This window comes from Vulpes lagopus, chromosome 19 (genome assembly GCF_018345385.1).
Source record: "Vulpes lagopus strain Blue_001 chromosome 19, ASM1834538v1, whole genome shotgun sequence".
NCBI classification, from domain to species: domain Eukaryota; kingdom Metazoa; phylum Chordata; class Mammalia; order Carnivora; family Canidae; genus Vulpes; species Vulpes lagopus.
In genome coordinates this window covers 30086218-30099638 of record NC_054842.1, presented here as the reverse complement: position 1 = coordinate 30099638, position 13421 = coordinate 30086218, and the positions used below count along the sequence as shown (strand labels likewise).

The 13421-nt window shown below is 35.6% G+C and overlaps 1 protein-coding gene across 3 annotated transcripts in view; it reads right to left on the bottom strand.

The window, feature by feature from the left end:
- DNAJC13 (DnaJ heat shock protein family (Hsp40) member C13) overlaps window positions 1-13421 on the bottom strand; it is a 117170-nt gene that overhangs the window by 84561 nt on the left and 19188 nt on the right. For all 3 annotated transcript variants that reach the window (XM_041734034.1, XM_041734033.1, XM_041734036.1), the window contains one exon: window positions 13266-13346. In XM_041734034.1, the coding sequence (XP_041589968.1) occupies window positions 13266-13333 (68 nt within the window). In that variant the 5' untranslated portion in view covers window positions 13334-13346. The remainder of the gene's footprint in view (window positions 1-13265; window positions 13347-13421) is intronic.

Here is a 13421-nt window from a genome sequence, read left to right as displayed (position 1 = left end):
CACTGCTTATACTCTGTCAAATAAACAAAATCTTTAAAAAAAAAAAAAATCAAGCAGGTTATTAAAATAGTAGTACACCATGACCAAAAAAGATTCATTTTAGGAAAACAGAGTTCAATTATTAGAAAAATCTATTAATATAACCAATCATATTTACTGAAGTATCTATTTGTATTTCAGTCAAGAGATTTTTAAATGACCAAAAATGGATGTTAAATACAATCAAAATGCCTTTTTGATATCTATGAAAATCATGTTTTTCTGCTTTAAACTACTAATACGGTAAAAAGATATACATGCCTTAAGCCAAAAGCCATGATCAGACTTGAGGGTAACACACTAGAAGGATTTCCATTGAGATCAAGAGAGATCTTTCACAATTTAATTTTTATATTTCCATTTTTTTCTAAATAATGTATTATATGATAAAAATGAGGAAGTTATTTCCATTTGGGAAAAAAAAGAAAATGATCAATTATATTAATCTTTGCCATATAGTCATTACAAAAGTATTGCCATATTACAAATGTTACAAATATTTCTTCCCTAATTTCACATGTCTAAAATAGAGTGGGAAATGATCTAAAGAATGAAAGCATCTTCTTCTAACATAAAAACATTCATTTGCTACCTTCTTAAGCTAGGTGAGGGTTGAGAGATTGCTTAAGTACCTGAAAATTAACCTGAACATCTAAAAAGTCTCAGAACTTCAGAGGCTTTTATCAATTAACAGGGACAAAGATCTTGTTGAATCACTATCTGCCTCAGAAGACTTCACAATGAAATCAAATATCTGACAGAAATGTGAATTCACAAATTCTAACGTTCAGAATCATCTGGAAAGTCATGATATAATACTGAAATGAAACTACAGAATTTGTTTATATTTTACGCATTGGGAGCAAAAGTATAAGAATTAAATGCCTGAAATGTTCCTTTCCAATGTCAACTACTGTTGTCATACTCAAAGTCTTTTTTTTTTTATTAAGATTTTATTTATTTATGAGAGACACAGAGGGGGAGAGAGAGGTGAGAGAGAGAGATGCAGAGACATAGGCAGAGGGAAAGAGAAGCAGACTCCATGCAGGGAGTCCAATGTGGGACTCAATTCCGGGACTCCAGGATGATACGCTGAGCTAAAGGCAGATGCTCAACCGCTGAGCCACCCAGGCGTCCCTCACACTCAAAGTCTTTTTTTTTTTTCCACAAAGTCTTAATGGATATCAGCTAAGAAGATATTCTTTTCAATTCTAAAGATATTCTTTTAAATTCTTTTAGAATTCTAAGAATTTTAAATTCTTATCAATTTCCTGGGACACCTGGGTGGTTCAGCGGTTTAGAGCCTGTCTTCAGCCCAGGGCATGATCCTGGAGTCCCAGGATGGAGTCCCACATTGGGTCCCCTGCATGGAGCCTCCTTCTCCCTCTGCTTCTGTCTCTGCCTCTCTCTCTCATGAATAAATAAATAAAATCTTAAAAAAAAATAAAAATAAACTAATTTCCTCCACCCAACTAAAGGCCTTCTGAACATCTTTCTCATGTAACTTAGTTGTTTAGATCAGTGCTACACAAAAGAACTTTCTGTCTGATGAGGCAGCCATGAGCCGCATGTAGCTATTGAGCACTTGAAATGTGACTAATGCAAGTGAATTTTAAATTTTCTTTATATTTAATTACTTTAAATTTAAATAGCCACAGCTACTTAGTGACTACCATAACCAGAAAGCATATTCTAGATCCTTCAGCAAAAGGATGCTGGAGTCAAGTGTCCATTAGGCCCAGAATACTGTCATGACTAGTAAACTCAGACCTATCTTTCAGACAAAATACTGAGCTCTACAGCTTCCCTAAGAAGAAAGCTATAAGGAAATTCTTAAGAGAATTCTCTTCTATTCTCCTCTCTCCCCCTTCCAGGAGAGTTCCCTCTACCTCTGTCCTCTAGAATGTGTGCCGTACTTCCCTTTAAGGATAGAACAAATACTTCTAGGTCATTAAAAACATTTTAAGTAGCCTTAAATCTTCAAAGATTACCTGTAAAGTCTCCTTGGATATCAAATTTAGAGATTAAAATCTGAATCACAGATATGGTGTGTTATGTGGTATGTTAGTCACAACACCGGCAAATGATTTTTTTTTTTTTTTGGTATCTTTTACTAAGTCATTAGTGTCCTTCATCATAAAGAACAAGGAGGGATTCCCCTAAGTTCAGTAATGTCTTCATTATCTTTGAAACTCTAACTCCTCTACGTAGGACCCATCACTACATACAGCACATGCTCAGTGTCCATCAAATAGCTAAATAGACCAATCTATCCAATAATAAATCAACATGCATTCAAATCTATGACCTGTTCATTTACTCTTGCTTTTAAAACAGAATATGTCAGACAGCAACTAATTCCATACCAATTTTTACTCATAACCACTATAACATCAGGAAATGAAAAGGTGTTATTTTTATGAAATACAGTACTCCCATTTTATTTATCTGCAAAGAGAAAATGCCATCTATAAATTATAATTGCATTTGCTGTTCTTATGGGTTTGAGATGAATGTGTTGGCTAATCCCTAAAAATTATCATACTAAAAGTTCTTTTTTAAAAAAGTGGGGACACCTGGGTGGCTCAGTGGTTGAGCATCTGCCTTTGGCTCAGGTTGTGATCCCAGGCCCTGGGATGGAGTCCTGTATTAGGCTCTCTGTAGAGAGCCTGCTTCTCCCTCTGTGTCTCTGCTTCTATGTCTCTCACAAATAAATAAATCTTAAAAAAAAAGAAAAAAGATTTTATTTATTTGACAGAGTACCAAAGAGTGTAAGCAGGGGGAGTAGGAGAGGGAGAAACAGGCTTCCCCACTGAGCAGGGAACTTGAGGGTGGGGCTCAACCCTAGGACTCTGGGATCATCACATAAGCCAAAAGCAGACACTTAACCAACTAAGCCACCCAGGAGGTCCCTAAAAGTTCTTATAAAATATAACTATATTAAAACCAAATAACAAAAGGAATAAAGACTAAACAAAATGTACGTATGAGAAATTTATAACAGATGATGTCATATACATAATATGAAGAAACATAAAAGCTAACACCTTTTTGCCGAGAAATTAATATTCATTATTGACTTTACTTATTGCACTTGTTTCTGTTTTATTCAGAACTAAAGTTATACACATCATTAAATGTCTATAGGGAATAGGCATTTTCTTCCCTCAAGTTTTTATAACTCATAGATTTATTCTAATAGGACAGCTTAATAAGTGATATAATTTACATTACCCATTAACTCTAATGTTATTTAAATCAGGAAACTAAAGCTATTTAAATAAAAAACATATTTGAAGCACTTTATCTGGGGCATTTTGCTCCCATAACAACTAGTAGTACAGATAAGAACAAGTGAAAAGGTGCTAATGATACTGCTGATAGAAGACCTGAGCTCAGATCAAATGAGCCACCCAGGTGTCCCTATGTTATGCCATTTTTAAATTTTATAGTCCTTATAAATACCACTTTCCTTTTTATGACATGACTTTTTTCCTACGGCAATTTTTTTTTTTTTTTAGGGAAAACCCTAATGTATTAAATCAGATATCGTATTAAGTATAACCATAGATCAACCCAGTATTAAACAAGGATACATCAGAGCTAGGTTCAAGGACATGGCAGTGAATGAAGGAGTCCAGTCCCTCAAAGACCCAGTTTCTTCCCAATATTTTTAAAAATTATTATTTAAGAGAGGAAAAGAGAGAGAGGTAAGGGGAGGGGGTGAGAAGAAGGAAAGAGAGAGAGAATCTTAAGCAGACTCCACGCCCAGCACAGGCTTGATCTCACAACTCTTACATCATATCCTGAGTCTATACCAAGAGTCTGGCCACCCAGCTGCCCCTCCCAACATTTTATTATTAAATTAACTAATTCAAACAACTGAAATGAACTTTAAAGCAGTTAAGAGATAATATACTTGTCATTGTTTGAAAGTTAATTCCAGACTTGAATACTCTTAACTAGAATGTATCAATTAGACACGCACAATAGTGTCAATGGACACTCCAAAAATATTGACCACCATCACAATATTCTGCACAAGATTTCACTACCATTCAACTCTCTCAAAATAGAGAAAGTTCAGTATTACTTTCTTTTTGTAAAGTACAGACAAAGCTTGTGTTTACTATAGAATAATGTTTTTCAAGTTTCTTGAGGTCATAAAACCTTTGTATATTAAAGTTAAGAACCTCAATTCTTTCAGGAGATAGTCTATGCAATGGGCTTCAAATAACCCAAATAATCAGAGTTGAAAGCTTTTATGCTACCTAGCCTAGTGCCCAGAACATACAGCTTGAACCTTTGGAATACCCTGATCAAAGCTGGCTTGATTTTAATTGTTCATTACTGGTGCAAGAGAACCAACTCACCTTCCTTAAGAGTAATTCTATTTATTTCCAGTACTGCAGATATTGACCATTGTTTCTTAGAATTAAGCCAATATTTACTTTCTTACAAATTTCACCCTCTGGTTCAAGTTCTGTCTTTCAGCTTCACATAGGATATAATAATTTTTCTGCCAACCAGACTTTCACTTTGAAACCTCTTTCCTAAGCTGAACACCCTAGTTCCTTCGATCATTTTTAAATAAGTTTTGGCTACCAATTTCTAAGAAGCCATTAGTATTCTCATAGAATCTTTCCTTTTACTACTAAAAGCTTCACAATCCAGGTATTTGAATTAGAATTTTAGTCCATGAAATAATGAAATTAAGGCTAACTGAAACACAAGGTTTCTCAGAGGAGATCAATGGTAAGCAATGCTGAAGGAGGAACTACAGCTTATAATTAAACCCACCAGCTCTGGAGTCACTGCCTTTGTTCAAACACTGAACTATTCACTTTCTATGTATCCTCTGATAATTTGCTTAATCTCTTCAAGCTTCAGCTTCTCCAACTGAAAGATGTGGAATGATTACACACACACACACACACACACACACACACACCTCATAATGTGAAGATTAAAAGAAATAATCCATGTAAAGTATCTGTCACTTGTTTATAATGGTAAATGTTAGCTATTCTTATTGCTATTATTCCGCTGATTAAGTAACAGGGGGGAGGGGTTCAAAACTCCAACAGAGCCATTGAATTAATTACAATTAGTATCATTATGTTTCCAGTAACCATGACTACTAAATTTATACTTAATACAGAGAAGAAAATTCATGGGCAAAGTGATCATTCCTATGCCTATAATACCAGGATACTCTGATTCTGGTCAAATTCCAACTGAAAGATTAGTTTCACCTGAGATGGCTTACTTACATCAGAAGTTGTACTCCTCAGAAAAGAGAAAGGCATATATAGTACATACTCTCTCTGCAAATATCCCAATAACTCAGTAAGAAAATGTTCCGTTTCTTTCAGAAGAAATAAAGCACATCCCATGAAATGTAAGGGCTTAATTTCATGATACAAGGTCTGTATTTTTTTCCAGCTGAGTTAAAGCTATTTTTTTTTAATACTCTCAATTTTTAGAGTAGTTTTAAGTTCACAGCAAGATTAGGAAGGTACAGATTTCCCAAATACTCCTTGACCCTATCCATGCAGTCTCCCTCATTACCAACATCCTCCACTCACCACAGTGGTACATCTATTTGTTATAACTGCTGAACCTACATTGACACATCATTTTCAACCCAAGTCAAGTTTACATTAAGGTTCACTCTTGGGGTTGCCCATTCTATGGGTCTGGACAAATATAAAATGACATGTATCCACCATTACAGTATCATACAGAGTAAGTTTCACTGCCCTAAAAATCCTCTGTGCTCCACCTTTTATCCCTCCCCCTCCCCTCTGAAACCTTGGCAGCCACTCATCTTTTCACTGCTCCAAAGTTCTACGCCTTTTCTACAATGTCATATAGTTGGAATTATATAGTATACAATCTTTTCAGACTGCTTCTGTCACTTATAATATGCACTTAAGTTTCTTTCATAGCTTTCCTACCTTGATGGTTGATTTCATTTTAGCACTGAATAATATTCATTGTCTGCATGTAATACAGTTTATCCATGCATTCATTTACTGGAGGACTTCTTGGTTGTTTCCAAGTTTTGGTAATTATGATTAAAGGTGTTATAAGCATCTGTGTGCAGGTTTTTGGGTGGATGTTTTCAACACAAAAGTTTTTGTGTAAGTTTTCAACTCTTTTGGGTAAATACTATAGAGTGTGATTGCTGGATCATATGGTAAGAGGACGTTGAGTTTTGTAAGAAACCACCAAAAGGTCTTCCAAAGTGGTTATACCATTTTGCATTCCCACCAGCAAATGATTAGAGTTCCCTTTGTTCTACACCCTCATCACCAGCATTTGTGTTGCTGTCAATGTCCTGGATTTTGGTCAATCCATTAAATATGCAGTAGTATCTCTATATTTGCATTTCCCTGATGACTGATGATGTGAAACATTTTTCCATGTGTTTATTTGCCATCTGTATTTCTTTGGTGAGATTCCTGCCAAAGTCTTTGGCTCATTTTTTAGTTGAGTTGTCTGTTTTCTTATTGTTGAGTTTTAAGGGTTCTTTGTATACTTTGAATAGTCCTTTATCAAATGTCTTTTACAAATATTTTCTCCCACCTTGTTTTTACATTCTCTTGACACTGTCTTTCACAGAGCAGAAGTTTTAAAATTTTAATGAAGTCTGCTTTACCAATTCATTTTTTCATGGGCTGCATCTTTGGTGTTGTATCGAAAAAGTAATCATCAAACTCAAGAGCCATCTAGATTTTCTCCCATGTTATCTTTTAAGACTTTTGTGTTTCACATTAGGTCAGTGATCAGTTTTGAGTTAATTTTTGTGAAAAGTTTAAAGTCTGTGCCTAGATTCTTTGTTTTGTTTTGTTTTGTTTGCATGTACATGTCCAGGTAATCAGCATCATTTGTTGAAAAGACTACCTTCGCTCCTGGAGCTAGCTTCTAATACAACACTACGTGTAAAATATAAAATTCCTATCAAGCAAATGCATTACTATTTCCACTTTTGGATGAAAAATGTTCAAATCCCAGATTGTGTGATAATAAGCACAAAGAATTATAAAAGAAAACACAAAAACAGTTCAGGATGGGACTCAACTGAGGTTTAGAGGCTGGCAGGGTCAAGAACTAGATCAATAAAGCAGGGTAAAAAACCCTCAGGATTTCTAGGATTATCAGAGTTGGTGAGATCTATAAATACCAGTTGGCTAAAGAGAAGAGTATCTCTTATGTTGCAGGATTCTATTTCTACACATAAGAAAGGTTATCAGAAATTTGCCAGCTTTACTTTCAGCCAACTTTCCTCTCAATTTCCTGTATCTAGTCATTACAGTGACTGTATATGAATGTCATAAACATCTGCCATTTAATAGACTGATTACCATATATCCATCCCAAGGTATTAGAATCTAGTTCAGATGCTAAAATACTACTTTTAAATTCAGAGCATTTGCTACAATTAATGTATGCAAATATCAAAGTGATGCACAAGTAGATTTTACTTGTAATTTCCACCCAGAAAAAACTAAAAACCTGTACTTCAAAAATCACCCTAAAGGGATGCCTGGGTGGCTCAGCGGTTAAGCGTCTGCCTTGGGCTCAGGGCATGATCCTGGAGTCCTGGAATCGAGCCCTACATCAGGCTCCCTTCATGGAGCCTGCTTCTCCCTCTGCCTATGTCTCTGCCTATCTCTCTTTCTCTCTCTGTGTCTCATGAATAAATAAAATCTTAATAAAATAAATAAAAATCACCCTAAAGTTTCTCTAAGTGAATCTGCACTTCCGCTTTAATTGAAATATGTGCATCCTCCTTATTAGAAATGGCTTGCTTATTAGACCAAAAATGAAACTACGCTCCTTCATGAAAGAAAAGCGCTTTTTACTGCTGAAAGCTATTCCCCCTTCTTGGTCCTTCCAGAGCAAACATATAGTTAGGTACTTTGCGTGGGGGAATATGATAACCATAGGAGAAAAGGCTACTTGTCAGCCAAGGAGACTACACTAACCATAAATAGACTTGAATTAATAAGAGCATGGAGTAGTGGCTGCAAAATAAGACCCGTGAAAACTATTACAAAGGTAACATGAAATAGGTCACATGAATATCTCAAGAGAAATATGTAAAGTGGTTATTTTTTAATTTAGATGTATGTAAATATACATATTTAACTTAAGACATATATTTTTAATTTAGACATACATAAAAAGAAAAATACTTATTCATCCTTGCTGGCACTATCAATAACGTTTTTCTGAATGTTGGGCCTGGGTTAGCAGTATGTATACAGGCACAAAGTCACTTAAAACCAAGGCCTTAAATCCCCAAAATCACACATAAAATCTGTTGTAGACAGACTTGTTTCTAGAGAAAAGGTTCAACGAACAATTCTAAAACAACACAATTGGGACGCCTGGGTGGCTCAGTGGTTTGGCACCTGCCTTTGGCCCAGGGCATGATTCTGGAGACCTGGGATCGAGTCCCACGTCAGGCTCCCTGTATGGAGCCTGCTTCTCTCTCTGCTTGTGTCTCTGCCTCTCTCTCTGTATCTCTCATTAATAAATAAATAAAATCTTAAAAAAAATAAAAAATAAATAAAACAACATTTTTTTTAAGGTTTCATTTATTCATAGAGACAGAGAGAGAGGGGCAGAGACACAGGCAGAGGGAGAAGCAGGCTCCATTACAGGAAGCCTGATGTGGGACTCGATCCTGGGTCTCCAGGACCACACCCCAGGCTGCAGGCGGCACTAAACTGCTGCGCCACTGGCGCTGCCCAAAACAACACAATTTTTAATGTTAGCCATTTGTTTTTTACATTAAGATGATGAGGAATGCTTTAAAATTAGATTAGAATCAGCCACATAAAATATGTAAGTGTAATAAAAATTTGAGTGCCACATAATAATGTACATGATTAATGAAATAACTATCCCTCTCTGGAAAGGAAAGATCTTTTAAGAAGTTAAAAGCTTCAAGTTGTCACTAAAAACAAAATACTGCTGTAACAAAAATTTTTTTTTGAAACAAATTTTAAAAGATGTAAATAAATGGAAATATTCCGCACATGGATCAAAAGTCTCATTACTGTTATGGCAGCAATACTCCCCTATTTGATCCACACCTTTAATATAATCCCTATCAAAATCCCAGCTGCTTTTTTTGTAAAATTGACTAGCTAACTCTAAAATTCTTATGGAGATGCAAGAGACCCAGAACAGCCAAATCTTGAAAATGAACAAAAGTGAATTTCAAACTTCTTAGTTTTATTTTTATTTTATTTTTTAAAAAGATTTTTAAATTTTATTTATTCATGAGAAACACAGAGAGAGAGAGAGAGAGAGAGAGAGAGGGAAGGAGGGAGAGTCAGAGACACAGGCAGAGAGGGAGAAGCAGGCTCCATGCAGGGAGCCTGACGTGGGACTTGATCCTGGGTCTCCAGGATCACACCCCGGGCTGAAGGCGGTGCTAAACCACTGAGCCACTGGGGCTGTCCCCCTAGTTTTAAAACTTAGTACAAAGCTAAACTAATCAAGATGATATAGTTCTGGTATAAGGCCAGGCATATAAATTAATGGAACAAAATTGGCAGTTCACAAATAAACCTTTACATTTATGGCCTATTATTTTTGACCAGAGTCCCAAAACAATTTAATAGGGAAAGAATAATCTTTTCAACAAATGGTGCTGGGACAACTGGATATCCACATGCAAAAAGAATAAAATTGGATCTCTATTTCACACTATATACAAAAATTAACCCAAAATCAAAGCTATAAAATTCTTAGAATATGGGAGTAAATCTTTGAGACCTTGGATTAAGTAATGGCTTCTTAGATATGACACCAAAAGCACAAGTAGCAAAAGAAAAAGATAAACTGGATTTCGTCAAAATCAAAAACCTTGTGCTTCAGGTGATAACCATTAAAAAAGTAAAAAGAACCCACAAAATAGCAGAAAATATCTGAAATCATATGTCTGATAAGCAACTTATATTCAGAATATATAATGAACTCTCACAACTCAACAAAAGGATGAATAACCCAAATAAAAAAAATGGGTAAGTGATTTGAATAGAGATTTTATGAAAAATACACAAATGGCCAACAAAGAAATAAAAAGATATTCAACATCTAGTCATCAGGGAAATGCAAATTAAAACCACAAATGGTGCCTGCGTGGTTTAGCTGGTTAAGTGTCCAACTCTTGGTTTCAGCTCAGGTCATGAGTTCATGGGTTGTGGGATTGAGCCCCACCCTCAGGCTCCACACTCATCAGGGAATCTGCTGAGGATTGAGGATTCTCTCCTTCTGCCCCTCCCTCCACTCATGCACACGCATGCTTACTCTCTCAAAAAATAAATAAATCTTAAAAAATAAATAAATAAATAAATAAATAAATAAATAAATAAATAAATAAAATAATAACCACTTCATATCCACTAGGATAGCTAAAATAAAAAAAGACAATGACACATATTGGTATGGACATGGAGAAACTGGACTCCTCATACAGTGATAGAAGGATTGTGAAATGCTTCAGTCACTTGGAAAAGCTTGGCTGTTCCTCAAAAAGTTAAATGTAGAGTTATCATATAACTATATATAACTCCATATAAGAATTCCACTCCCAGGTATGTACCCAAGAGACTTGGAAATACACATTCACCCTAAGGTTAAACAAAAACATTTACAGCAGCATTATTCATAATAGTAAAAAAGTGGAAACAATACAAATGTTCTTCAACTGATGAATGGATAAACAAAATGTGGCAAATCCATACAATAGGATATTACTTGGCAATAAAAAGAAATGCACAAGCTACAATATTGATGAGCCTTAAAAACATGCTACGTGAAAGAAGACAGTCACAAAAGAGCCCATACTATACAATGCCATTCATGAAATGTCCTAAATACGCAAATCCTGGGGCACCTGGATGGTGCAGTGGGTTGAGCATCTGACTCTTGGTTTTGGCTCAGGTCATGAAATCAGGATCATGAGATCAAGCCCATGTTGGGCTCCATGTTCAGTGCAAAGTCTGCTTCAGATTCTCTCTCCCTCTTCTTTTGCATCTCCCCTCCCTGTGCTAGTATACATATGCACTTGTACTCTTTCAAAATAAATAAATCTTTAAAAAAAAAAAAAAAGCACAGATCCTGTGACAGTAGATTATGGGCTGCCAGGTGCTAGGAAGGTGGGGAAAAAAAAGAATTGCTAATATTATTAGATTAGATTTTTGGGGAAGTGATGAAAGTGTTCCAAAAATGGTTAGTGGTGACAGTTCACTACTCTACTGAATACATTAAAAAGCACTGAATGGTACACTTTATAAAGTAAATTTTATGTTTTGTAAATTTTATCTCAATAAAGATGTTATAAAAATAAGTTTCAAGGTGTCAATTATGGAGGCAAGGAATTGTGCTGAGAGCACATAAACAGTTCTGCTCCAAATTGTTACAAAAGAAAGAAAAGAGGACTGTCTTTAGTCTTAGTCACAACTTTCCTTAGAATATAAGAAAATTTCCCGGAGATCACAATTACTGACAAGCTCACAAAACAAAAAGTATTCAGGGGACGCCTGGATGGCTCAGCAGTTGAGCGTCTGCCTTTGGCTCGGGGTGTAATCCCATGGTCCTGGGATCCGAGTTCCACATTAGGGCTCCCTGCATGGGGCCTACGCCTCCCTCTGCCTATGTCTCTGCCCCTCTCTGTGTGTCTCTCATGAGCAAATAAATAAAATTTAAAAAACAAACAAAAAAAACCCAAAAAGTATTCAGTAAGCTTGTTCTTTAGAATTAGAACAATGCATCAATATGTAATACTTGTATTAAAAAAATAGAAGTTATAGTATGATGACCAGAGTAATTTACCACTTGGGGAAAAAATAAAAATCATTTCAATATATAATTTTTTTAAGGTTTACTCAAAGAACTAAAGAGACTCACACTACCCTGGGTATATTAATTTTCTAACTTTTCTCATTGAAATTAAATGAAGAAAAAATTTCAAGACAAATATTCTACAAGTGTAACAGTTATGCTCCCTAATTTAGGAGCTCGTACAATTGAGTTATTAAAAGGAAACAAACACTATCTTTCAAAATTATAGTCAGTTTGCTAATGCAAACCAGAAACACTACAGAATTCAGATGTTGCACCATTCTAAGAAGTTACTACACTATTACCTAAAAGATGAAAAGTTCAGAAAAAGATCTAAAGTTACTGGCTTTGTGTACATGGCATGGTTTATCCAAGGCCTGATTTGGAATAATGTGGCCACCTATTTGTCAAAGTGTGGGACACTCATTTTACTTATCACTACTTAAAAGGATTAGAGAGGAAACTTTTTTTGGTAATGATCAATATGTGCCATTCACTGAATACTCAATGTATTTAAGGCATGATTTTAAAACCTTCACATGTTCCATGTCCTCACAGCAATCTGAGGGATAGGAATTATTACTGGTTTTACAAAAAGGAAACATAGGCATCAACATCTTGGTCTGACCAGGCAGGCTACTAAAAACTATCACTGCCTCTCCCAAGGAAAAGATAAGATCAAACTCATTGTTTTTTTAAAGATTTTATTTACTTATTTATTTGAGAGAGAGAGAGAGAAAGCACAAGCAGGGGAAGGGGCAGAGAGAGAGAAGCAAGCTCCCCACTGAGCAGGAAGCTCAGGGCTCCATCCCAGGGCTTGATCCCAAGAATCTGGGACCATGACCTGAGCCAAAGGCAGAAACTTAAGCAACTGAGCCACCCAGGTGCCTCAGATCAAACCCAATTTTTAAAAATCATTATAGGACTAAAGAAAGATTATAAAAGGCACTATTAGCATATTTTCTCTGACAGTCAAATCGACAGGCAAATGCACCCATCACACACAGGTTAGTCTCTGGGCAATAAAGCTGTGGAATTAATACTCTGCCATTACTACATAATCCAATCATTAATTGACATCCAAGGAGGTAGATAAATGGTCTGTTTTCCTTTTGTTACTTTTAATTCTTACCCACTCCTTAAGACAGACACAGACACCGGAAATGTCAAAAGAAAAAAAGAACAATAATTTATTCCAAGTGTAGCATTTGCATTTAAAATATGCACATATGCTTTTTCAGAAGAGAAGGGCTGAATGGCATAATTGAGCTGTGTGGTACTACTCAAGATATTGAAAGTTATGTTTCAAATGATACTTCACAGAAGCACAGAAAAATAAAACCAACAGAAATACTTACTTTCCCCTCCATGAATGTTTTGTTGTATAGAAACATGCCAAATCTTTGTTTTCCCTAATTATGTTCATTTTGTGCCGAAACCTGGAAGATAAAAATATGGCTGGATTTAGTACAGTTATCCTTCGAGTTTTTCCTTAATTTCCCATCCATACTTCC